The following is a 24,387-nucleotide window of genomic DNA, read 5'->3' on the forward strand; positions in this document are numbered from 1 at the left end:
TGCACACTTACCCCGGGGTCTGGAGCCATGTACCTATCTTGCGGATGGGGGCCACCGTAGCTGCAGTCATGACCTCCTTGGAGGGCGAACAGCATCACCAGCCTTGCCATCCACCTCTGACACGTGGAGCTCCACAACAGAGTGCTGTGACACATCCACCTGCACAGCAGGAGGGAGGGCTACCGCAGAGAGAGATGCGTCGCAGAGGGCACTACCCTCGCCACAGAGTCCACAGACCGAGGCTCAGCCTCCTGGACCTCTGAGCAGCAGTGCACACGGAGGCTGAGTCACTCGACATGTAGTCGTGGACATCTGCAGCCTCTTTCATGCCAAGCTGCTCCCGGCTGGTCCGAGCAACATCTTCGTACCTGTCGCTGTCAAAGTCACCACTGCCCTCAACAACTTCTCCTCCGCATCCTTCCAGGGTGCAACCGGGGACATCGCCGATGTCTCTCAGTCGTCTGCACAAAAGAGCCCTGCAAATACACCTACACCCACTCTGCAGTGACACAATGGGTGGCATCAGTTGTGGGTCCTCAGTGATCCTCAGGAGAGGGCATTATTGCACAAACCAGACAGGATTCGCGAAGACATGGCAGTAGTGGTGCCAATATAATATGTAATGTGAGTTGGTCAGAAATTCAATATAAGTAACACCCATGACAAACCCTCAAACACCCTTGTGCATCCCCTTCATGCTCACGACACGTTTGCCTTACGCTGCCTACTGCACATATGTGATGCATGCCCTGTGGCTGCAGCACAGGTTGTGGCAGGTTGAGTGAGGCTGGCCGTGAAAGAGATGCACGAGAGGGTGAGTATGAGATAGAGCCATGAGATTGTATGAGGATTAGGTTGAGTGGTAGTGGCGGGATGAGTACTGGCGAGGTGAGTAGGTGCAGGTAAGATGAGGATGAGGTTTGAGTGGGTATGAGGGGTGATGAGACAGAGTAGTGTTGGCAGTGCTGAAGGAGATGTGGGGTGGGGGCAGTGATGTGGCAGATGGAGTGTAGGGGAAAGACTACGTGTACTCACTTTGGCTGACCTACTGAGGTCATTGGAGCGCCTCCTGCACTGTATGCAGGTGGGCAATATGTTGGTTGCGTTGGTGACCTCCTCTGCCACCTCGAGCTATGCCTTCCTGGTGGCAGAGGCAGGCCGCTTCCTCCCGCACGCCAGGAGGAAGATCTCTATCCTCCCCCTCCTCCTCACCCCATGTATTGTTACCTGGAGTGAGGCATCATTAAACTGGGAGCAGCCTTCCTCCTGGGCTGCTCCATGCTGTAATTTTTTTTATTTGTTGTAGCATCTGTCAGTGGAGGACTGCCCCTTTAAATAGAGCTCCTCCAGCTGACAGATCTTACTGCGCATGTGCAGTCCGCCCGACGCGCAGATCAGCAGTGGGGAACCCAGAGGACCAGGTAAGTGGATCCAATTAGTGGATTGTCTGCTACAATCGCGCGGGAAGCTGACTAATTTCACCGGGCGCGTTACCCACGTGCCCGATAGCACCCCCGCCGAGAACCCGCAGCCCTGCTAACATCGAGCCCAATGCATCAGTTCAGTAGAATTATCATCAGTGTGGGATCAGTGAGTGACTGGACAGTCAGGAATATCATCGTACCATAGTAGGTACAGCACAGAAGGAGGCCATTCGGCCCATCGTGCCTATGCCGGCTCTTCAAAAGAGCTAGCCAATTAGTCCCATTCCCCTGCTCTTTCCCCGAGGCTCTGTACATTTTTTCCCCTTCAGGTATTTACCCTTTTGAAAGTTACTATTGAATTTGCTTCCACCACCCTTTCAGGAAGTGCATTCCAGATCATTACTTGCTGTGTAAAAAAATGTTTCCTTATATCACCTCTGGCTCTTTTACTGATCACTTTAAATTTGTGTCCTCTGCCCCTGGAAACAGTTTCTCCTTATTTACACTTTTAAAACTGTTCATTATTTTGAACACCTATCAAATCTCCCCTTAACCTTCTTTGTTCTAAGGAAAACATCTCCAACCTCTCCATATAACTGAAGTTCCTCATCCCTGGTACCATTCTAGTAAATCTCTTCTGCACCCTCTCTAAGGCCTTGACATCTTTCCTAAAGTGTGGTGCCCAGAATTGAACACAATACTCCAGCTGAGGCGTAATCAGTGTTTTATCAAGGTTTAGCACAACTTCTTTGCTTTTGTACTCTATGCCTTTCTTAATAAAGCCCAGGATCCCGTATGTTTTTTTTTAAAAACAGCTTTCTCAACTTGTCTTGCCACCTTCAAACATTTGTGTATGTGCACCCCCATGATCCTCTGTTCCTGCACCACTTTGAAATTGTACCATTTAGTTTATATTGCCTCTCCTCATTCTTCCCATCAAAATGTATCACTTCACACTTCTCGGTGTTAAGTTTTATCTGCCGTGTGTTTATCTATTCTACCAGTCTGTATTTCCTCCTGAAGTCTGTTACTGTCCTCCATATTGTTTACTACATTTCAGAGTTTTGTTTTATCTGCAACCTTTTGAAATTATACCCTTTATGCCCAAGTCCAGGTCATTAGTGTATAGCAAAAAGAGCAGTGGTCCTAATACTGACTCTTGAGGAACACCATTGTATACTTTCCTCCAGTCTCTGCTTTCTGTTCCTTAGCTAATTTTGTATCCATGCTACCACTGTCCCTTTAATCCCATGGGCTTTAATTTTGCTACCAAGTCTATTATGTGGTACTTTATCAAGTGCTTTTCGAAAGTCCATATATACTACATCAACCACACTACCCTCATCAACCCTCTCTGTTCCTTCATCAAAGAACTCAATCAAGTTAGTCAAACATGAATTTCCTTCAACAAATCAGTGCTGACTTTTATTTATTAGCCCATACTTTTCCAAGTACCAAATTAATTTTGTCCCGATTATTGTCTCAGTGTGGAAACAGCTAGTGACTGCACAGCCAGTAATATAGTCAGTGTGGGATCAGCTAGTGACTGCATAGTCAGGAATATTAGCTTGGAAAACTCTTGATCAGTAAATAATATTTCATTAATTGAAAAGTGACCTAATAAAGAGAGTCTGCATATTATTTTGTGATGTATACTATCTCTCAGCCAAGTTAATGTGTAGGGGGACACTGCAACACAGGCAGCTCACAGACAATCACCTGTTTCATACACTGCTAGATGCAATCTACTTACACTTAAATGCCTTGATGAAGACATGATGTGGAGATGCCGGTGATGGACTGGGGTTGACAATTGTAAACAATTTTACAACACCAAGTTATAGTCCAGCAATTTTATTTTAAATTCACAAGCTTTTGGAGGCTTCCTCCTTCGTCAGGTGAAGGAGGAAGCCTCCTTCGTCACATCGTTCACCTGACGAAGGAGGAAGCCTCCGAAAGCTTGTGAATTTAAAATAAAATTGCTGGACTATAACTTGGTGTTGTAAAATTGTTTACAATTGATGAAGACAAGCAGCTTCAGGAGGATTGAGAGATTAATTAAAATATTTACAGTGAGTTAGTGCACTATCCTTTCACCTCTGACATCTAGGTTCAAATCCAACCTGACCATTTGTTGGCTGCAAGGGTCCCAGATGAAATGGGTTTGGAAAGTTGTAACGCAAATATAAGATCTGCCAAACACTGGCAATTTCACTCAGGAGATGATGGTGGTGGGGAATAGGAAAGTGTCACACCAGTAGCACCAGTGAGGTTAAGGCATGTTGTTGACTGTGCAGAGGGCGCTTTATACTGCACCTAAAGTAGTGCTGTACCTGACCTAGCATGCATGATGGGGCAGTTTAAAAAGAAAGAAAAGATTGACATTCATACAGTGCCTTATCACGCTTCACGTATGGTGCATTACTTTTATGAACTGCAGTGATTTTATGAAATGAGCCACTGCCTACATAACAATCAGGGTTAAGTGAGCCCAGAGCAGGAGGTGACAGGCTCAGGCTCTGGTCTGTGCTGAACTGCTGATCTTGGCTGTGGTAATAGTTGGGGACTATATCTGGCCCTGGTGCACCTGGGTATGGAGGGGAAATTAGCCAGGGTTTCTGCTCCTGGTCATTATCGAGAGAGAGAGAAAATGAGTGTATGTCCAGGGAAGTTTACTCCAGCAGGAGTCAGTGCTTTACAAGCAGCAGAAGGGGCTGCAGTTTGAAAAATACATACCTGAATGACAGCTCTTGGAGACTGAGAATAGTACCAGAGGGGGACTCCAAACAGGCTAAGCAGAGCGGTCTTGGTCTCAAATGTCTCTGAACAGCGAGTGCTGATTACACTGGCACCTAACAAGAGAAAAACATACAAATTACAGAACTGCAAGGGCATTCCACAGGTTTCTCCGTGCCCGGTGTCCCTGGAGGAGGAGCAAGTGGTGTCTGCCGGTACACTTGAGGCCTTCCGCGACCGCTGGGCACCGGAGCGCTTAGTAGACAGTGCCAATAATATTATGATTTAATTTGCTAAGTTTCAATGGTCTTTTGTATGATTTGGGTGTTTACTAGTTGTGCCCATCAGGGCACTTTTGTTAGATTTCTTTTATTTTGGGTTGATGACACTGGGTTTATTATAAAGAGGCAAGTACACAAAGTTCACCAATAATTCTTCAAGAAACATCTGCAGGAAATGGTCTGCACAAACATATTGACATTGTTTAGAGACTGTAGCAAAGTTCTGTGATATAGGGACTACAAAAGGTGTTCAATTACAGCTGGATGTAAAGAAAGAACTTACATTTTATTTAGCGAATCACATCCTCAGTACAACCAATGAATTACTTTTGTAGTGCAGTCACTGTTGTTTTGTAAACATGAAAGCTAATTCGCACACAGAATATCCCACAGTGAGTAAATGAATGATCAGAGTTCTGCTGTAGTCTCTAAATGCTGTGTAAATGTGTTCGTGCAAATTAATGAATGACCAGCCAATGTTTCAGATGGTGTTGGTTGAGGAAGCAATGTTGGCCAAGAAATCCGAAGAACTTCCTCTTGTGCATCCTCGCTTTTCATCACTCCACCATTGGCGGTCGTGCCTTCAGCTGCCTAGGCCCTAAACTCTGGAATTCCCTCCCTAAACCTCTCCGCCTCTCTCCTCCTTTAAGATGCTCCTTAAAACCTACCTCTTTGATCAAGCTTTTGGTCACCTCTACTAATATCTCTTTATGTGGCTCGGTGTCAAATTTTGTTTGATAATCGCTCCTGTGAAGGGCCTTGGAATGTTTTACTACGTTAAAGGTGCTATATAAATGCAAGTTGTTGTTGGTTTAGAACTGCCACATGATTTTGTTACATCCACCTGAGCAGATAGACGGAGCCTCAGTTTAACATCTCATCCAAAAGATGGTACCTCAACAATGTAGCATTCCTCTATCTTGCACTGGAGTGTCAGCCTTGATTACGTGCTTGCTACATTATGCTAAGCAGATTCAGCTGTGCAGTCTTATTATACCTATAACATAACCCAATGGAGTTAATATGTTACCAAGTGCTGCTGCTTAGTTTACAGTGGTAGTAACCTGACAATCCCATAGTTAAAGGGGTTCAGGCATGAACCCAGCCAGAGAAGCAACTCTCATTTCTGTCTGTGATGCTGCAAGTTAAATGCATATAAATCGGGCCATTTTACACAGTTGCCATTTCTGTAAAAACCTACTGTAATAAAAATGAAGTATTTTTGTCTAGTTTTGGCTTGGTGGCTATCACTTTAAATCCAGTCACAATACTTAAGCGGCAGTCATTCTCCCAATCTCCCTCCATAACTTCAGCAGAAAGCTTGGAGAAATGGAATAAACGGCCCTTTATAGAACATGTTATTTTCAGTGGAAATTATACTATTGAGCCCCTTGAAATGAAAAAAACAAATATTTGCAAATTTTACATTAAATTACAGTTCTTTTGAATCAGTTATTTATTAACTAGTTTATTTATTGTAAAATAAATTCATTTCTATATTCATCATCCAAAATGAGGACTAATAGTGAGAAGCTCTGATGGGAGGAAGATCCTGTGGAGAAATCGGATAATTCCATTTGCTAAACATTGCTGAAAACATGTTCCCAGTGAACTGGCCCCAAACACAATATTATTACACCACAGCCCCATGCATAAACATCAGTTCATCTCCTGCTACACAATTGTGTCCCAGTACAAATGAGCTCTTTGCATAAAGGGGAATTATTTATTATTGATGCATTTTGGAAGGAAGAATGAGGAGAGGCAGTATAAACTAAATGGTTTTAAAGAGGGTGCAGGAACAGAGACCTGAAGGTTTATGTATACAAATCTTTGAAGAAGGCAGGACCAGTTGAGAAGGCTGTTAAAAAAGCATATGGGATCTATGGCTTTATAAATAGAGGCACAGAACAAAAGCAAGGAAGTTATACTTAACTTTTATAAATCACTGGTTTGGCCCCAGCTAGAGTATTGTGCCCAATTCTGGGCACCACATTTTAGAAAGAATGTCAAGGCCTTGGAGAAGGTGCAGAGGAGATGTACCAGAATGTTATCTGGGATGAGGAAATTTAGTTATACAGAAAGACTAGAGAAACTGGGATTGTTCTCCTAAGAGCAGAGAAGGTTAAGGGGAGATTTAATAGAGGCGCTCCAAATTATGAGCAGTTTTGGGGGAGTACATAGGGAGGAACCGGTTCCACTGGCAGGAGGGTTGGTAACTGGAGGACACAGATTTAAGATGAAAAGCCTGGGAGGGGGAGGCGAGTCTGCGATCAAGAGTCCAGGAGGTGTAACGGTAAAGGATATCTCGGAGCAACTAGAGAGGAACTTGGAAAGGGAGGGGGGAGGATCCAGTTGTGGTGGTCCATGTCGGCACCAATGACATAAGGAAGAAGGTGGAGGTCCTGCTTAGGAAATATCTGAAGATAAATTAAAAAGCAGGATCCCAGGGGTGGTAATCTTTCGATTATTACCTGAGCCATGTGCTAGTTGGCATAGGGATAGGCAGATCAGAAAGGTGAATGTGTGGCTGAAAGATGGTGTGGGAAGGAGGGGTTCCATTTCATAGGACTGACACCAGTACTGGGATAGGAAGGAGCTGTACTGCTGTAGGAGGGTCTCCACCTGAACTGGAGTGGGACCAGAGTCCAAGCAGAAAGGATAAGGCTTTAAACTTAGCAAGATGGGGGAGGAATCAGGTAGCAATAATAAAAGCCTAAAGATAAAAGAAACAGGAGATGAGTGTAAAAGTCAGACCAGAGTTAAGATTAAAGATAACAAACGGTCAAGGAACAAATACAGTTATAAAACAGAAGTGTAAAAGGACTGTTAAAAATAAAGTAAAAGGAATAATTGTTAAAGTTGAATTAAACTGCCTGTACAGTAATGTACACAGCGTCCAAAATAAAATGGGAGAACTGGAGGCAATAATCCATAGCGAGGAACTAGATGTAGTAAGAATAACTGAAACATGGCTACATAAAGAACAGGTATGTGAAATGAGTAAAGGACATAGAATAATAAGCATGGGAGATTTTAACTACCCCCAAATAAACTGGCAAGAAGAGGTAGCTAAAGGTGTACTGGGAATGGAGTTTTTTTTACAATGTGTGCAGGACTCCTTTCTTAGTCAGAATGTAAAAACCCAACAAAAGAGGAATCACTGCTAGATCTAATAATGAGAAATGATCCAGAACATATAAGAGAAGTAAGTGTAGGGGAACATTTAGGCAATAGTGATCACAACATAATAAGTTTTAAGATAAAGATTGAGAAGCACATAAGTAAGACAAAGAACAAAGTAATAAATTGGAAAAAACTGATTTTAAGGGGATGAGAATGGAACCAGGGAAAATAAACTGGAAAAAATTACAGACAAACAAAGAAATAGAAGAGCAGTGGGAAACATTTAAAACAGTGATCATTAGAGTCCAGGAGAAATATATCCCACTACAAAGCAAGAACACACCAGCTGGTAATGACACACCATAGATAAATAAAGAATTAAGGGCAAAATTGAAACTAAAGAAAAAGGCATACACTAAGTACATAGACAACAAAGGAGAGGATGACAAAAGGGAATATGAAAAGGTGAGGAAAGAAGTCAAAAAAACAATAAGGAAGGCAAAGAGAAACTACAAAATTAAATTATTAAGGAACATAAAAAAAAGTGAAGTATTCTACAGACACATAAATAACAAAGAAAAATTAGGATAGGGATAGGGCCATCAAGGGATATGCACGGTAAACTCACAGGTAATGATACTGAAATGGCAGAAATATTAAATAATTACTTAGTCTCCCTGGTCAATACTGAGGCAAACATGATGGGCATGATCTAAGAAGAGATCAAAAAAGATATAAAGACATTTAAAGTAGAAATGGGGGAAGATAATTGATAAACTAATCAAACTTAGAGGGGCTAAAACCCCTGGTCCAGATGGATTGCATCCATGTCTATTAAAATAGGTTAGGGAAGAGATAGCAGAGGCACTATTACAAATATATAAAAAAATTCATTAGAAAAAGTAAATAGTACCAGAGGACATGTGGGACAGCTAATGTGATTCCTGTATTTAAAAAAGGGAGATAGAACAAGTCCACGGAACTATGGACCAATTAGCTTAATTTTGGAGGTAGGAAAGATAATGGAATCCTCTCTCAAAGATGTGATGAAAAAACATCAAAAACCGAAAATATAATAAAGAATAGTCAGCATGGATTTCAACAGGGAAGATCATTCTTGACCAACTTTTTTGAATTCTTTGAAGTAGTAACAGAAAAGGTAGACAAGGATAATGTAGTAGATGTAATATATTTGGATTTTCAAAAGGCCTTCAATAAAGTGGAGTAGACTCATGACTCAAGGTCAGAGCATGTGGAGTCAAGGGACGAGTAGCAGAATGGATAGCAAGCTGACTACAGAACAGAAAACAGAGAATAGGGGTTAAAGGTAGTTACTCAGACTGGCAAAAGGTGGGAAGTGGTGTTCCACAAGGATCAGTGCTGGCACCACTGTTGTTCACCATTTACATAAATGATTTGGACTCAGGAATCAGAAGTACAATTTCGAAATTTGTGGACTACACCAAATTGGGGGATATAGTTAATACTGAGGAGGACTGCGACAAAATACAGGAAGACATTAATAAACTTGCAGAATGGGCATGTAATTGGCAAATGAATTTGAATATAGATAAGTGTGAGGTATTATCTTTTGGTAGGAAGAATAAAGAGGCTACATACTGCTTGGATAATAAGAGTCTAAATGGGGTAGAGGAGCAGAGGGATCTGGGGGTACAGATCATTAAAAGTAGCGACACAGGTTAATAAGGCCATAAAAAAAAGCAAACAAAGCAGTGGGGTTCATTTCTAGAGGGATAGAATTGAAAAGCAGGGAAGTTATGTTAAACTTGTATAGGACCTTGATTAGACCACACTTGGAGTACTATAAACAGTTCTGGTCTCCATATTATAAAACTGCATATTATAGAAGCACTGGAGAAGGTGCAAAAAGATTTACTAGGATGATACCAGAATGGCGAGGTTATACCTACCAGAAAAGACTGAACAGGCTGGGGCTTTTTTCCCCTGGAAAAGAGAAGACTGAGGGGTGACCTGACAGAGATCTTAAGATTATGAAAGGGTTTGATAGGGTAGACAGAGAAAATATTTCCACTTGCAGGGGAGACCAGAATTAGAGGTCACAAATATAAAATAGTCACTAATAAATTCAATAGGGAATTCAGGAGAAACTTCATTACCCAGAGAGTGGTTAGAATGTGGAACTTGCTACCACAAGGAGTGGTTGAGACGACTGGCTTAGATGCATTTAAGGGGAAGCTAGATAAACACATGAAGGAGAAAGGAATAGAAGGATATGTTGATGGGGTTAGAAGGAGGGTGCGAGGAGGCTCGTGTGAAGCATGGACCTGTTGGGCCGAATGGCCTGTTTTTGTGCTGTACATTCTATATAAATATTTCTACTCTTCGAGTTATGATCTGGAATGCACTGCCTGAAATGGTAGTGCAAGCAGATTCAAATGGTAACTTTCAAAAGGGAATTGGATATATACTTAAAAAGGAAAAAATTTGCAGGGCTATTGGGAAAGAACTGGATAGTGAGACTAATTGGAAAGCTCTTTTAGAGAGCCGTCACAGGCACGATGGGCTAAATGGCCTCTTTCTGTGCTGTACGATTCTATATTCCAACAGTGTTTATTTACTCAGGTGCTTTCCCCTTTGTGACTATGTATGGAAAACACATCCTGTTTTAGTGCACCTTCTAAGTGCTACCTTACTGGTAGAAGGAAATGAGGTAGCTCTCTGCTGGATGTCAGTGTTTCCTGGCATGGATTTACTTCCTTCTGCAGGGTGATGAGATGGTCCCACAATTGCTGAAATCAGTTGTCTGGGCTGGCTCTGCATAGGTCATTTGAGTGGAGTAATTAGGTGGCTTGGATGTTGAGCCTCTGAGAAACATCTCCCTCATCTGTGCCTACTCCTTCCATGTCCCTGTGATCTACATGTGAGCAGACTGCATGTGTCAGTGCTGTTTAGCCCATTTGCCCAGCCTGCTGAATCCAGATGGGACAGACTCATGAAAAAGCCCACGGTCTAACATCAATTAGTATGATCCAAGAGAACCCACAGCTGCACTTCTATTAAAGGGGACTCTGCTGCAGAGGGACTTCAATTCAGTGAAGTGGTCAAACACCACTGCACATGTGATGGCTGCAGGATTCCTCTATACTAGCTGAAACACCATGCAGAGTACTTTGTACACTCTCAAATGACGAAGCTCAGACAGCAGCTGTCTCCTGTATGCTGGCCCTGGATAGCACCAATGTCAGAACTCTGCAGCTGAGGGTGGCTCTCCAGCTGCTCTGCCACCATCTGCATTTGCTCCTCCTCACTCATGCTGTGGGTTTCAAACCTGCGCTCCCTCCTCCAAGTTTAAATATCAATCTCTTGGAATGGATATTCTTGTGCTGGTCTTTGCTGCAGGTGGAGTGAATGGCACTATGTGCTGTGCTGTGGTAAGCTGCCCCATCATGCATACCCAGGGAAATACAAGAACAAGAAGCATTACAATATCAGCAACATACTCTTCGTATCATATGACTTGCCAATACATGATGTGCTAGGATATTGTGGTGCATACTAAATTTGTGATTTGGGAGGAAGGGAAAGCAGCAATGGGGTGCAGTATGCCCTCTAATGAGCTCCACCAATTCCTGCCCAATGATCTAAAGCATCCAGGATTGGGAGATTCTGCCCCTGATGGTGAAAATCATATTTGAAGGGGAACCTCTACCAGTTGCTCACATTTTTTTACCCTGTTAGAGGTGTCTCTTCCCTGCAAGCATTCACAGATTGATGAAATGTCCTGACATTGTTATGCAAATAGCCTACCCGCCTCCCTAAACATGAGCCAATAAGCTTGAGGCTGGCAAGGGGCTGGTGGAAATTTCATCAGGCTGTGAGGCACATCCTTGGAATATTTCCTCAGAAGATTTTCCACCCATTAATATAGACTGCTTTGCAATTGTGCAAGAAAGGTTCCCAAATGTTGATGAGGCATATAGCTGGTTGAGGCAAGTGTGTGTGTTTGGCCATTCCATAGCATTACACTTTGAACAGCTACATTCAGGATACACTTACCACAAGCAAAATGCCTCAGCATCTTGAACTTTTTTATCCTCATCTGTGCTGATCACCTCCTCACATGCAACACAACAGTCTGTAACTTTATCCCAGGCAACACATACAGCAGACATCGGAGGATGGTACTCCTCTGACCTAAATATAGCAGCCCCCACTTTCTGCACTTCCCTCAGCATTATCCCCAGGGTTCTCTTGATAAAGGGGACAGTCCTCCCTCCTCCCTCGGCTCTGGCAGCATTGCTACCAACTCTAGCAAAGCAGTGGATTGCAATCTTGGTAGTTACTAACTTGCACTGCTGCGATTGCTAATGTCACTTTACGGCACAGCAGCAGCTCTTTAAATCTGCTGCCAACACATGGCCCAATCCACGGGAGAGATGAATCATTCTTTAACTATGTGAACCTGGGCAACTCTTGAGATCTGCATCATGTACGTTTGATATAAGATGTGTTTCTGCACTTCGAGGTGCGCTGCCATTATGTTCTGATTGGAAAATCAGCACTTTATTCACCTGTAAAAGGCAACCCAAGAGAAAAGGCCTACATTCTGGTACCCTACAACCCACTTTCAATCTGCTACACTCAGAAGCTCAGATTTACTTGCAAGCTCTGAATTTCCAGGGATACAGGTTGTGTCCGATATTTACCAGCAGACTCCAGTGCATAATCCACCATTCCAATCTGATCGGCACTGTACAGCTTCAGGGCTCGTTCCACAATACTCTTAACTTCCTGTAAACACAAAGGGAGAATGCAGCATAACTCTGGGACAGTGAGGAGTTAGTGCAGTGCAGAGCCCTCGCACGGGTACAGAGGCAGGCGACACTCCCCCTTATGATTCTCCGTCCTCACTACTGTAATCAATCAGGTCCAATAAAAATGGACAGGTGTATTTGGGAGATGACATACTTCTCATTAGAACAAGGCAGGTTCAAGAGAATCATAATCTAAAGATTAAAATGAAGGAAATGGTGACGTGTCTTTATCTAGGCTTCATCATTTCAGGGTCTATTTAGCACTGTGCTGAAATAATCTTGATCATTATTACATCAATGTATTACAGCAGCCAGCAACTACCACAAGTAGCATGAACCTGCCCAGCACACGAGACAGGATGGGCAAGGGTTCTATGCTGCTGTTCATGCTCTGCCCCAGATTTACAAGCACTGCTTGCTTGCCTAGAAATGCTCCTTTCTAATTTACCTCTGTAATCCCTGCTCCAACTAATGTGGCTTTGACAGTGGCCGAGTTCTGCTCTGCTGTCTGGCCGTGGTACCGTGATAGGTCTGCAAAGATCTTTTTCTCCAAGTCATGAAGGAGGGCCTCTAAGTCCTTGCGATGGACAAACTGCGATGTTAGTGCTTGTTCTGAAGATAGGGATGTGCTGTCCTTTGATGGACCAAAGAGCAATCTGTGGATCAAATCAACCACTTCCGTCTCCAGCTAAATTGAAAACAAAAAATAGGTATTGAAGGATCAAATATTTTTCCTTGCAAATGAAGCAAACTTTACAGACACTGACTATGGAACTTGTAGAAAAAAGCATTTTTGTTGGCATTTTAACACATTCTTCCATCATTTACAGTCCCTTTATGCTTTACACAGCACACCTGGCCAGACACTCAGAGGGACACAAGAGAAACTGGGGCGGGGGGGGGGGGGCACCATTACCCCAACCCAAGCGTCACTTAGGAGTCTTGGTTCAGATCAGGAGTATGGACATGTGTGGAGTCACCTAGTTCTTATGCAGTGAGTGGAGTGAGGTTGTTAGCTGAGATAGAGCTACTGATTATCCCAAACCTCTCCATTCTCTTCCAAAGCCTCCCATCTCATTAATAATCATCAACCATTCCATTCTACAGTGCAGTAACTAAAGTAAAAAGAAAGGGAAGGTCTGCAGGTCTTATAGCAAGTAGCTTTTTAAAAAAAAATGAATCAAGGTCCCTAGTGTAGTTAACATTCTCTAAATTAAGAGTAATTTAAAGGAGTAAACTCCTTAAAGGGAGTAACTAACGAGCTTAATCTAAGGCAAGTCATGGCAGTAGAGCTCGCACCAGTGATATGCTCTTCCCGCGCTATGTGGGAAGTCATGGATACTACCGGTGTCCCTGGCGACCATGTGTGCAGGAAGTGTGTCCACCTGCAGCTACTGACTAACTGTATTTCGGAGCTGGAGCTGCGGGTGGATTCACTGTAGAGCATCCGTGATGCTGAGATTATCGTGGATAGCACGTTCAGTGAGGTGGTCACATCGCAGGTAAAAATTACGCAGGAAGAAAAGAAACGGGTGACCGCCAGGAAGAGTAGAAGGACTAGGCAGGTAGTGCAGGAGTCCCCTGGGGACAATCTCCCTCTCAAACAGATATGCCGCTTTGGATACTGTTGGGGGAGATGGCTTATCAGGGGAAAACGGCAAGAGCCAAGTTCGTGGCACCATGTGTGGCTCTGCTGCATAGGAGGGGAGGAATAAGAGTGGCAGGGCTATAGTGATAGGGGATTCAATTGTAAGGGGAACAGATAGGCGTTTCTGCAGCCACAAACGTGACTCCAGGATGGTATGTTGCCTCCCTGGTGCTAGGGTCAAGGATGTCATGGAGCAGCTGCAGGGCATTCTGGAGGGGGGAGGGTGAACAGCCAGTAGTTGTGGTCCATATCGGTACCAACGACATAGGTTTAAAAAAAGGGATGAGGTCCTGCAAGGTGAATTTAAGGAGTTAGGAGATAAATTAAAAAGCAGGACCTCAAAAGGTAGTGATGTCAGGATTACCACCAGTGCCACGTGTTAGTGAGTATAGGAACAGGAGAATAGACCAGATGAATGCGTGGCTGCAGGGATGGTGTAGGAGGGAGGGATTTAGATTCCCGGGACATTGGGACCGGTCCTGGGGAAGGTAGGACCTGTACAAGCAGGATGGGTGACACCCGAGCAGGACTGGATGTCCTCGCGGGGATGTTTGCTGGTACTGTTGGGGAAGGTTTAAACTAGAATGGCAGAGGGATGGGAACCTGAGCAGGGAGACAGAGGAGGGGGAAACAAGGATAGAAACAAAAGACAGAAAGGGAAGAAGCAATAGTGGAAGGCAGAGAAAACAAGGGCAAGAAACAAATAGGTCCATAGTGCAAAATAAAACTAAGATGACTAGCAATCTTAAAAAGACAAGTCTAAAGGCATTGTGTCTTAATGCGCGGAGCATTCGCAATAAGCTAGATGAATTAACAGCGCAGATAGATATTAACGGTAATGATATAGTTGTGATTACGGAGACATGGCTGCAGCGTGACCAAGAATGGGAACTGAACAACTAGGGGTATTCAATATTTAGGAAGGACAAGCAAAAAGGGAAAGGACGTGGGGTAGCGTTGTTAGTAAAGGAGGAAATCAATGCAATAGTGAGGAAGGATATTGGCTCGGAAAATACGATGTGGAATCTGCATGGGTGGAGCTAAGAAACACCAAGGGGCAGAAAACATTGGTGGGGGTTGCCTATAGGCCCCCAAACAGTACTGGAGATGTAGGGGAGGGCATTAAACAGGAAATTAGAGATGCATGCAAGAAGGGTTCAACTATAATCATGAATGACTTTAATCTAAATATAGATTGGTCAAACCAAATTAGCAATAATACTGTGGGGGAGGAATTCCTGGAGTGAGTACGTGATGGTTTTCTAGACCAATACGTTGAGGAACCAACTAGAAAACAGGCGATCCTAAATTGGGTATTGTGCAATGAGAAAGGATTAATTAACAATCTTGTTGTGCGGGGTCCCTTAGGGAAGAGCGACCATAACATGATAGAATTCCTCATTAAGATGGAGAGTGAAGTAGTTGAATCCGAAACTAGGGTCCTGAATCTAAATAAAGGAATTTACGAAAGTATGAGGTGCGAGTTGTTAATGAGAGATTGGGGAACTTTACTAAAAAGGGATGACAGTGGATAGCTAATGGCTAATATTTAAAGAATGTGTGCAGGAACTACAACAATTATTCATTCCTGTCTGGCGCAAAAATAAAACAGGAAAGGTGGCTCAACCGTGGCTTACAAAAGAAATTTGGGATAGTATTAGATCCAAAGAGGAGACATATAAAATTGCCAGAAAAAGCAGCAAGCCTGAGGATTGGGAGCAGTTTAGAATTCAGCAAAGGAGGACAAAGAGATTAAGAGCAGGAAAATAGAGTATGAGAGTAAACTAGCAGGGAACATAAAAACTGACTGTAAAAGCTTCTATAAATATGTCAAGAGAAAAAGATTAGTGAAGACAAATGCAAGTCCCTTACAGTCAGAAATGGGGGAAGTTATAATTGGGAACAAAGAAATGGCAGAACAATTAAACACATACTTTGGTTCTGTCTTCACAAAGGAGGACACAAATAACCTCCCAGAAATGTTAGGGAATCAAGGGTCTAGTGAGAGGGAGAAACTGAAGGAAACCAGTATTAGTGAAAAAATAGTGCTAGGGAAATTAATGGGGCTAAAGGCTGACAAATCCCCAGGGCCTGATAATCTACATCCCAGAGTACTAAAGGAAGTGGCCCTGGAAATAGTGGATGCATTGGTGGTCATCTTCCAAAATTCTATAAACTCTGGAACAGTTGCTACAGATTGGAGGGTGGCAAATGTAACCCCACTATTTAAAAAAGGAGGGAGAGAAAAAAAACAGGGATTTACAGACCAGTTAGCCTAACATCAGTAGTGGGGAAAATGCTAGAGTCTTTTATAAAGGATGTGATAACAGAACACTTGGAAGGCATCAACGGGATTGGACAAAGTCAGCATGGGTTTATGAAAGGGAAATCATGCTTAACAAATCTACTGGAGTTTTTTTTGAGGATGTAACTAGTAGAATAGATAGGAGAGAACCAGTGGATGTGGTGTATTTGGATTTTCAGAAGGCTTTTGATAAGGTCTCACACAAGAGGTTAGTGTGCAAAATTAAAGCACATGGGATTGGGGGGAATATACTGGCATGGATTGAAAATTGGTTGATGGACAGGAAACAGAGAGTAGGAATAAATGGGTCTTTTTCCAGGTGGCAGGCAGTGACTAGTGGGGTACCACAGGGATCAGTGCTTGGGCCCCAGCTATTCACAATATATATCAATGATTTGGATGAGGGAACTAAATGTAACATTTCCAAGTTTGCAGATGCCACAAAGTTGGGGTGGAATGTGAGCTGTGAGGAGGATGCAAAGAGGCTCCAATGTGATTTAGACAAGTTGGTTGAGTGGGCAAGAACATGGCAGATGCAGTATAATGTGGATAAATGTGAGGTTATCCACTCCGGTTGTAAAAACAGAAAGGCAGATTATTATCTGAATGGTGATAGATTGGGAAAAGAGGAGATGCAATGAGACCTGGGTGTCCTTGTACACCATTCACTGAAAGCGAGCATTCAGGTGCAGCAAACAGTTAGGAAGGCGAATGGTATGTTGGCCTACATTGCAAGAGGATTTGAGTACAGGAGCAGGGATTTCTTACTGCAGTTGTACAGGGCCTTGGTGAGACCACATCTGGAGTATTGTGTGCAGTTTTGGTCTCCTTATCGGAGGAAGGATGTCCTTGCCACGGAGGGAGTGCAACGAAGGTTTACCAGACTGATTCCTGAGATGGCAGGACTGACGTATGAAGAGAGATTGGGTCGACTTGGCCTATATTCATTAGAGTTTAGAAGAATGAGAGGTGATCTCATCGAAACATATAAAATTCTAACAGGACTAGACAGACTAAATGCAGGGAGGATGTTCCCGATGGCTGGGGAGTCCAGAACTAGGGGTCACAGACTCAGGATAAAGGGTATGCCATTTAGAACAGAGATGAGGAGAAATTTCTTCACTCAGGGTGGTGAACCTGTAGAATTCTCTACCACAGAAGGCAGTGGAGGCCAAGTCATTAAATATATTCAAGAAGGAGATAGATATATTTTTTTTAATGCTAAAGGGATATGGGGAGAAAGCAGGAACAGGGTACTGAGTTAGACGATCAGCCATGATCATTTTGAATGGTGGAGCAGGCCCGAATGGCCGACTCTTGCTCCTATTTTCTATGTTTCCTGATGTTTTCAGGTTTCAGTCACAGTTCTGAGCCCTCTGTGATTTTAGTTAGACTCAGTCTAGCACACAGTGCCTCCCACTCTTGTATAACTGGATTACTTCACCACACAAAAACACTCCAAAAACAGTTTACTTCCAGACTTTAACCGCTTTGACTAGGCTCCTATCTCCAGTCTAGAATGGGTCACTAACACAGTTTTGATCGTTTTCAGTTTAAATAAAAGCAGTAACTATTTGATTGACTCACATTGTCCTTCATACTTTCAATCCGGCTACTCAATGTTTCCATGTTTGATGCCATGTTCCTTTGTGCAGTATGCATGTTTATCAGCTCAAGCTGGGTTTGGCTGAGCTGTTCTTCCAGTTGGTTCAGTGCAGACAGTAGCGTTCTCTGCTCATCAGTCACACTACTGAGGACAAATAAAAGAAACAGTCAGAGAACATGAGGTAAAACAGATAAATAAGAGCAGTTTACACACCCCGCAGCATTTGGCTAGTTACCTCGGAATCGAGCGGACAAACTGTAGTTTTTTTTTTAAGAAGTATTCCTGTGAGTTGATTCATTAATTCTGCAAGCCTGCAAGAAGGCAACTACTGACTTGGCCAGAGAAGGACAGTATTCTGTTTCACAATCCAGCCACTAAAAAGCTCACATACAGAGCTGCACTCTCACAGGCACTGTTCTATTGGCATTGCTCCAAATATAGACAGAACAATTGGCTGGAAATGTTCGTGACCAGCTGGACAGTACCAAGTTGTGCTGTTCCAATTCAGGGTCAGCTGGAGAAGGACTTGTTTATCCCGCTACACTGCATGTGGCATTTTTAAGGCAGCTCCTGACACTGCAGCTGACAGCCCAAAGGGGAGAGTGATAAACCCGGCAACTACAGGCCAGTCAACCTAACGTTGGTGGTGGGGAAATTTTGAGACACAGTAATCTGAGACAAAAGTAATTGGCACTTAGAAAAGTATGGGCTAATAAGCGAGGGAGCATGGAGTAGCAGCTATCGACGGAGTCTGGTTTTGACAGAGTTTATAATTGGGAATTTGGTGAGTGAGGGGATTTGGTGCAGTAAGGGGTGAGGTGTATTTGTTTAGACAGCAGAGAGGAGCGTACCGAGAGCGGGCCACAGCAACAACAAAACCAAACTGCAGTGTGGTTGGTGGAGTGTATCTCTTCTGTTTTCTTCTTTAGGACGAAGTAATTTATAGCATGAAACTAAACTTTAAAAAAAAAATTAAACTTAATTTAATAAATTAAACAAGGCCAGTACTTGGTTCAACCTAAAAATAATTTGATTGGCATTGTAGTAATCAATTAAATAAATAAAAGAGTTATGTCAGGGCAGGAGATGTGTTGCAGCTGCAATATGTGGGAGCTACTGGACAGTTTTGTCCAGGGTGACTACATCTTGGTAAGTGTCTGCAGCTCGAGGAACTTCGGCTCAGAGTTGAGGAGCTGGAGTTCGAGCAGCAGACATTGTGAGGCATCAGGGAGGGAGAAAGTTACCTGGACACTTTGATCCAGAAGGCAGTCACGCCCCTTAGACTAAATACTGTAGAATTGGCACGTGGTCAGGGACAGGAGGGTGTGACTGCAAGTGAGGCAGGTACGGGGGTCCAGGGGGTAGCATTGCAGAAGCCTCGGCCTCTGCACTTGTCCAATAGATACGAGGTTCTTGCAGCCCTTGTGGACGAGTGCAGGGACTGCAGGGAGGATGAGCAAACTGGCCACGGCACCATTCAAGTGGCGGGAGTAAAAAGGAATGTGGTTGTAGTAGGCGACAGTATAGTTAAAGGGATAGATACTGTTCTCTGCAGCCAAGAGAGAGAGTCCCGAAGGCTGTGTTGCCTACCCGGTGCCAGGGTTAAGGACATCTCCTCAGGGCTGGAGAGAAACTTGGAGTGGGAGGGGGAGGATCCAGTTGTCGTGGTCCACGTAGGTACCAATGACATAGGTAGGACTAAGAAAGAGGTTCTGCTGAGGGAGTTTGAGCAACTAGGGACTAAATTAAAAAGCAGAACCACAAAAGGTGATAATCTCCAGATTATTACCTGAGCCACGAGCAAATTGGCACAGGGTAAATCAGATCAGAGAGATGAATGCGTGGCTCAATGATTGGTGTGGGAGAAGTGGGTTTCGATTCATGGGGCACTGGCACCAGTACTGGGAAAAGAGGGAGCTGTTCCATTGGGACGGGCTTCACCTGAACCATGCTGGGACCAGTGTTCTGGCAAACTGAATAACTAGGGCGGTAGAGAAGGCTTTAAACTAAATGGGGGGGGGGGGGGGGAAGAGGAGGGCTCAGGTGGGGCGAAGTTTAGATTGATAAAGAGAAAAGACAAGGAAGTAGTATAAGAAAGTGATGGGGATAATGATAAACAGTGTGTCAGGAAGGGACGGAGCGTACAAACGTAAGAGTGCACTAGCAAATGGGGCCAGGGTAGGAAAGAATGGTAAAAAGACAAAATCAAAGGTTCTTTATCTGAAATTGCGAATGCTGCGCGCAAAGATAGATGAATTGACGGCACAAATAGGAACAAATGGATATGATCTCGTGGCCATTACAGAGACGTGGTTGCAAGGTGACCAAGGTTGGGAGCTAAATATTCAGGGTTATTTAACAATTTGGAAGGATAAGAAAAAAGGTAAAAGGTGGTGGGGTAGCTCTGTTAATAAAAGGGTGAAATTGGTATAATAGTGAGAAATGATCTTGGCTCAGAAGATCAAGATGTCGAATCAATTTGGGTGGAGGCCAGAAATAGCATGGGAAAGAAATCACTGGTGGGAGTAGTATATAGGCCCCCTAACAGTAGCTACACTGTAGGGCAAAATATTAATCAGGAAATAAGGGGGGCTTGTAAAAAAGGTAATGCAATAATCATGGGTGATTTTAACTTTCATATAAATTGGACAAATCAAATTGGCAAAAATAGCCCTGAGGAGGAGTTCATAGAGTGTATTAGGGATTGTTTCTTAGACCAATACGTCAGGGAACCAACCAGGGAACAGGCCATTTTGGATCTGGTAATGGGTAACAAAACAGAATTAATTAATGATCTCAAAGTAAAGGATCCCTTGGGAAGCAGTGATCATAACATGATAGAATTTCACATCCAGTTTGAGAGCGAGGATCTTGGGTCTGAAACTACTGTATTAAACTTAAATAAGGGCAATTATAAAGGAATGAGGATGGAATTGGCTAAAGTGGACTGGGTAAACAGATTAGACAGTATGATGGTGGATAAGCAGTGGCAAACATTTAAAAAGGTATTTTATAACTCGCGACAAAAATATATCCCTGTGAGGAGGAAAGACTCCACAAAAAGGGTAAACCAACTATGGCTAACTAAGGAAGTAAAGGATAGTATCAGGTTAAAAGAAAAAGCATACAACGTGGCAAAGATTACTGGTAAGCCCGAAGATTGGGAAAACTGTAAAAACCAGCAAAGGATGACTAAAAGAATAATAAAAAGGGAGAAAATAAATTATGAGAGTAAACTAGCAAGAAATATAAAAACTGACAGTAAAAGCTTCTACAAGTATATAAAAAGGAAGAGGGTAGCTAAAGTAAACATTGGTCCCTTAGAGATGAGACTGGGGAAATAATAATGGAAAACAAGGAAATGGCAGAGGGATTGAACAGATATTTTGTATCTGTCTTCACAGTAGAAGACACTAATAATATACCAATGATAGTAGAAAATCAAGGAGCAAAGGGGAGGGAGGAACTAAAAACAATATCACTAGAGAAAAAGTACTAGGTAAACTAATGGGTCTAAAGGCTGACAAGTCCCTTGGACCTGATGGCTTGCATCTGAGGGTCTTAAAGGAAGTGGCTACAGAGGTAGTGGATGCATTGGTTGTAATCTTCCAGAATTCACTAGATTCTGGCAAAGGTCCCAGCGGATTGGAAAACCGCAAACGTAATACCCCTATTCAAGAAGGGAGTGAGACAGAAAGCAGGTAACTATAGACCAGATAGCCTAACATCGGTCATTGGGAAAATGCTAGAATCCATTATTAAGGAAGTAGTAGCAGGACATTTGGAGACTCAATACAATCAAGGAGAGTCAACATGGTTTTATGAAGGGGAAATTGTGTCTGACAAATTTATTAGAGTTCTTTGAGCAAGTAATGGGCAGGGTGGATAAAGGGGAACCAATGGATGCAGTATATTTGGATTTCCAAAAGGCATTCGATAAGGTGCCACATAAAAGATTACTGCACAAGATAAGAGCTCATGGTGTTGGGGGTAATATACTGGCATGGATAGAGGACTGGCTAACTAACAGAAAACAAAGAGTCGGGGTCATTTCAAAATGGCAATCTGTAACTAGTGGGGTGCCGCAGGACTCAGTGCTGGGGCCTCAACTATTTACACTATATATCAATGACTTGGATGAAGGAACAGAGTGTCTTGTGGCCAAATTTGCTGATGATACGAAGATAGGTGGAAAAGCAAGTTGCAATGAGGACACAAAGTGTCTGCAAAGGGATATTGACAGGTTAAGTGAATGGGCAAAAATTTGGCAGATGGAATGTAATGTAGGAAAATGTGAAGTCATCCACTTTGGGAGGAAAAATAAAAAAGCAAAATATTATTTGAATGGAGAGAAATACTATAAAATGCTGCGGTACAGAGGGATCTGGGTGTCCGCGTACATGAAACACAAAAAGTCAACATACAGGTGCAGCAGGTAATCCGGAAGGCAAATGGAATATTGGCCTTTGTTTCTAGGGGGATGGAGTATAAAAGCAGGGAAGTCATGCTACAACTGTACAGGTGATGGTGAGCTGGAGTACTGCTTACAGTTCTGGTGCCCTTATTTAAGGAAGGACATACTTGCATTGGAGGCAGTTCAGAGAAGGTTCACTAGGTTGATTCCGGGTATGGAAGGGTTGTCTTATGAGGAAAGATTGAACGGGTTGGGTCTCTACTCATTGGAGTTTAGAAGAATGAGAGGAGATCTTATTGAAACATACAAGATTCTGAGGGGACTCGATAGGGTAGATGCTGAGAGGATGTTACCCCTCATGGGGGAATCTAAAACTAGGGGGCATAGTCTCAGAATAAGGGGTCGCCCGTTTAAGACGGAAATGAGGAGGAATTTCTCCTCCCAGAGGGTCGTGAATCTTTGGAATTCTTTACCCCAAAAAGCTGTGGAGGCTGAGTCATTGAATACATTCAAGGCTGAGTTAGACAAATTTTTGATCAGCAAGGGAGTCAAAGGATATGGGGAAAAGGCGGGAAAGTGGAGTTGAGATAAAAATCAGATCAGCCATGATCTCATTGAATGGTGGGAGCAGGCTCGAGGGGCCGAATGGCCTAATCCTGCTCCTATCTCTTATGGTCTTATGGAAAGTCAGTACGGATTTGTTAAAGGAAAATCGTATTTGCCTAACTTGATTGAGTTCTTTGGTGAAGTAACGGAGAGGGTTGATGGAGGTAGTGCGGATGTTGTGTATATGGACTTTCAAAAGGATAAAGTACCACATAATAGACATGTTAGCAAAATTAAAGCCCATGGGATTAAAGATACAGTGTCAGCATGGATACAAAATTTGCTCAGGGGTAGAAAGCAAAGAGTAGTGGTGACCGGTTGTTTTTCAGACTAAAAAGGAAAGTATACAGTGGTGTTTCCCAGGTCTCAGTTTAGGACCACTACTCTTTTTCTTATTAATCACCTGGACTTGGATGTAAAAGGTATAATTTCAAAGTTTGCAGATGGCACGAAACTTGGAAATGTAGTAAACAATGGGAGGTTAGTGACAGACTTCTGGAGGACATAGACAGACTGGTGAAGTGGGCAGACACATGGCAGATGAAATTTAACGCAGAGAAGTGTGAAGTGATACATTTTGGTTGGAAGAACGAGGAGAGGCAACATAAACTAAATGGTACAATTTTAAAGGGAGTGCAGGAACAGAGGGACCTTCGGGGTATATGTACACAAATCTTTGAAGGTGGCAGGACAAGTTGAGACGGCTGTTAAAAAAGCATATGGGATCCTGGGCTTTATTAACAGAGGAATAGATTATAAAAGCAAGGAAGTTATGCTAAACACTGGTTAGGCCACAGCTGGAGTATTGTGTTCCATTTAGGAAAGATGTCAAAGCCTTGGAAAGGGTGTAGAAGAGATTTACTAGAATGGTACCAGGGATGAGGAACATCAGTTATGTGTAGAGACTGGAGAAGCTGGGGTTGTTCTCCTTATAGCAGAGAAGGTTAAGAGGAGATTTGATAGGTGTTCAAAATCATGAACGGTTTTGACAGAGTAAATAAGGAGAAACTGTTTCCAGTGGCAGAAGGGTCAGTAACCAGAGGACACAGATTTAAGGTGATCGGCAAAAGAGCCAGAGGCAACATGAGGAAACTTTTTTTTTTGCAGCGAGTTGTTATGATCTGGAATGCACTGCCTGAAAAGGGTGGTGGAAGCAGATTCAATAGTAACTTTCAAAAAGGGAATTGGATAAATACTCAAGGAGAAAAAAAAACAGGGCTATGGGAAAGAGCAGGGGAATGGGACTAATTGGATAGCTCTTTCGAAGAGCCGGCACAGGCACGATGGGCCAAATGGCCTCCTCCTCTGCTGTACCTGCTATGATATTCCTGACTGCAGTCACTAGCTGATCCCATACTGACGATATTCCAGCCTGTCCAGTCACTCGCTGTTCCCATACTGATGATAATTCTACTGAACTGATGCACTATTTCCATTGGTTGTCA

At 43.1% G+C, this 24,387-nt stretch overlaps 1 protein-coding gene across 1 annotated transcript in view; it reads right to left on the reverse strand.

Annotated features, from left to right (window-relative positions):
* Nucleotides 1–24,387, reverse strand: part of LOC137305760 (SUN domain-containing protein 2-like) — a 94,845-nt gene that overhangs the window by 30,399 nt on the left and 40,059 nt on the right. Inside the window, exons 12-15 of the mRNA XM_067974710.1 lie at nucleotides 17,904–18,066; nucleotides 12,812–13,051; nucleotides 12,256–12,340; nucleotides 4,161–4,276 (exon numbers count right to left, since the gene is read on the reverse strand). Of these exons, the coding sequence (XP_067830811.1) occupies nucleotides 4,161–4,276; nucleotides 12,256–12,340; nucleotides 12,812–13,051; nucleotides 17,904–18,066 (604 nt within the window). The remainder of the gene's footprint in view (nucleotides 1–4,160; nucleotides 4,277–12,255; nucleotides 12,341–12,811; nucleotides 13,052–17,903; nucleotides 18,067–24,387) is intronic.

The sequence above is a fragment of the Heptranchias perlo genome, chromosome 40 (genome assembly GCF_035084215.1).
Source record: "Heptranchias perlo isolate sHepPer1 chromosome 40, sHepPer1.hap1, whole genome shotgun sequence".
In the NCBI taxonomy this organism is placed as follows: domain Eukaryota; kingdom Metazoa; phylum Chordata; class Chondrichthyes; order Hexanchiformes; family Hexanchidae; genus Heptranchias; species Heptranchias perlo.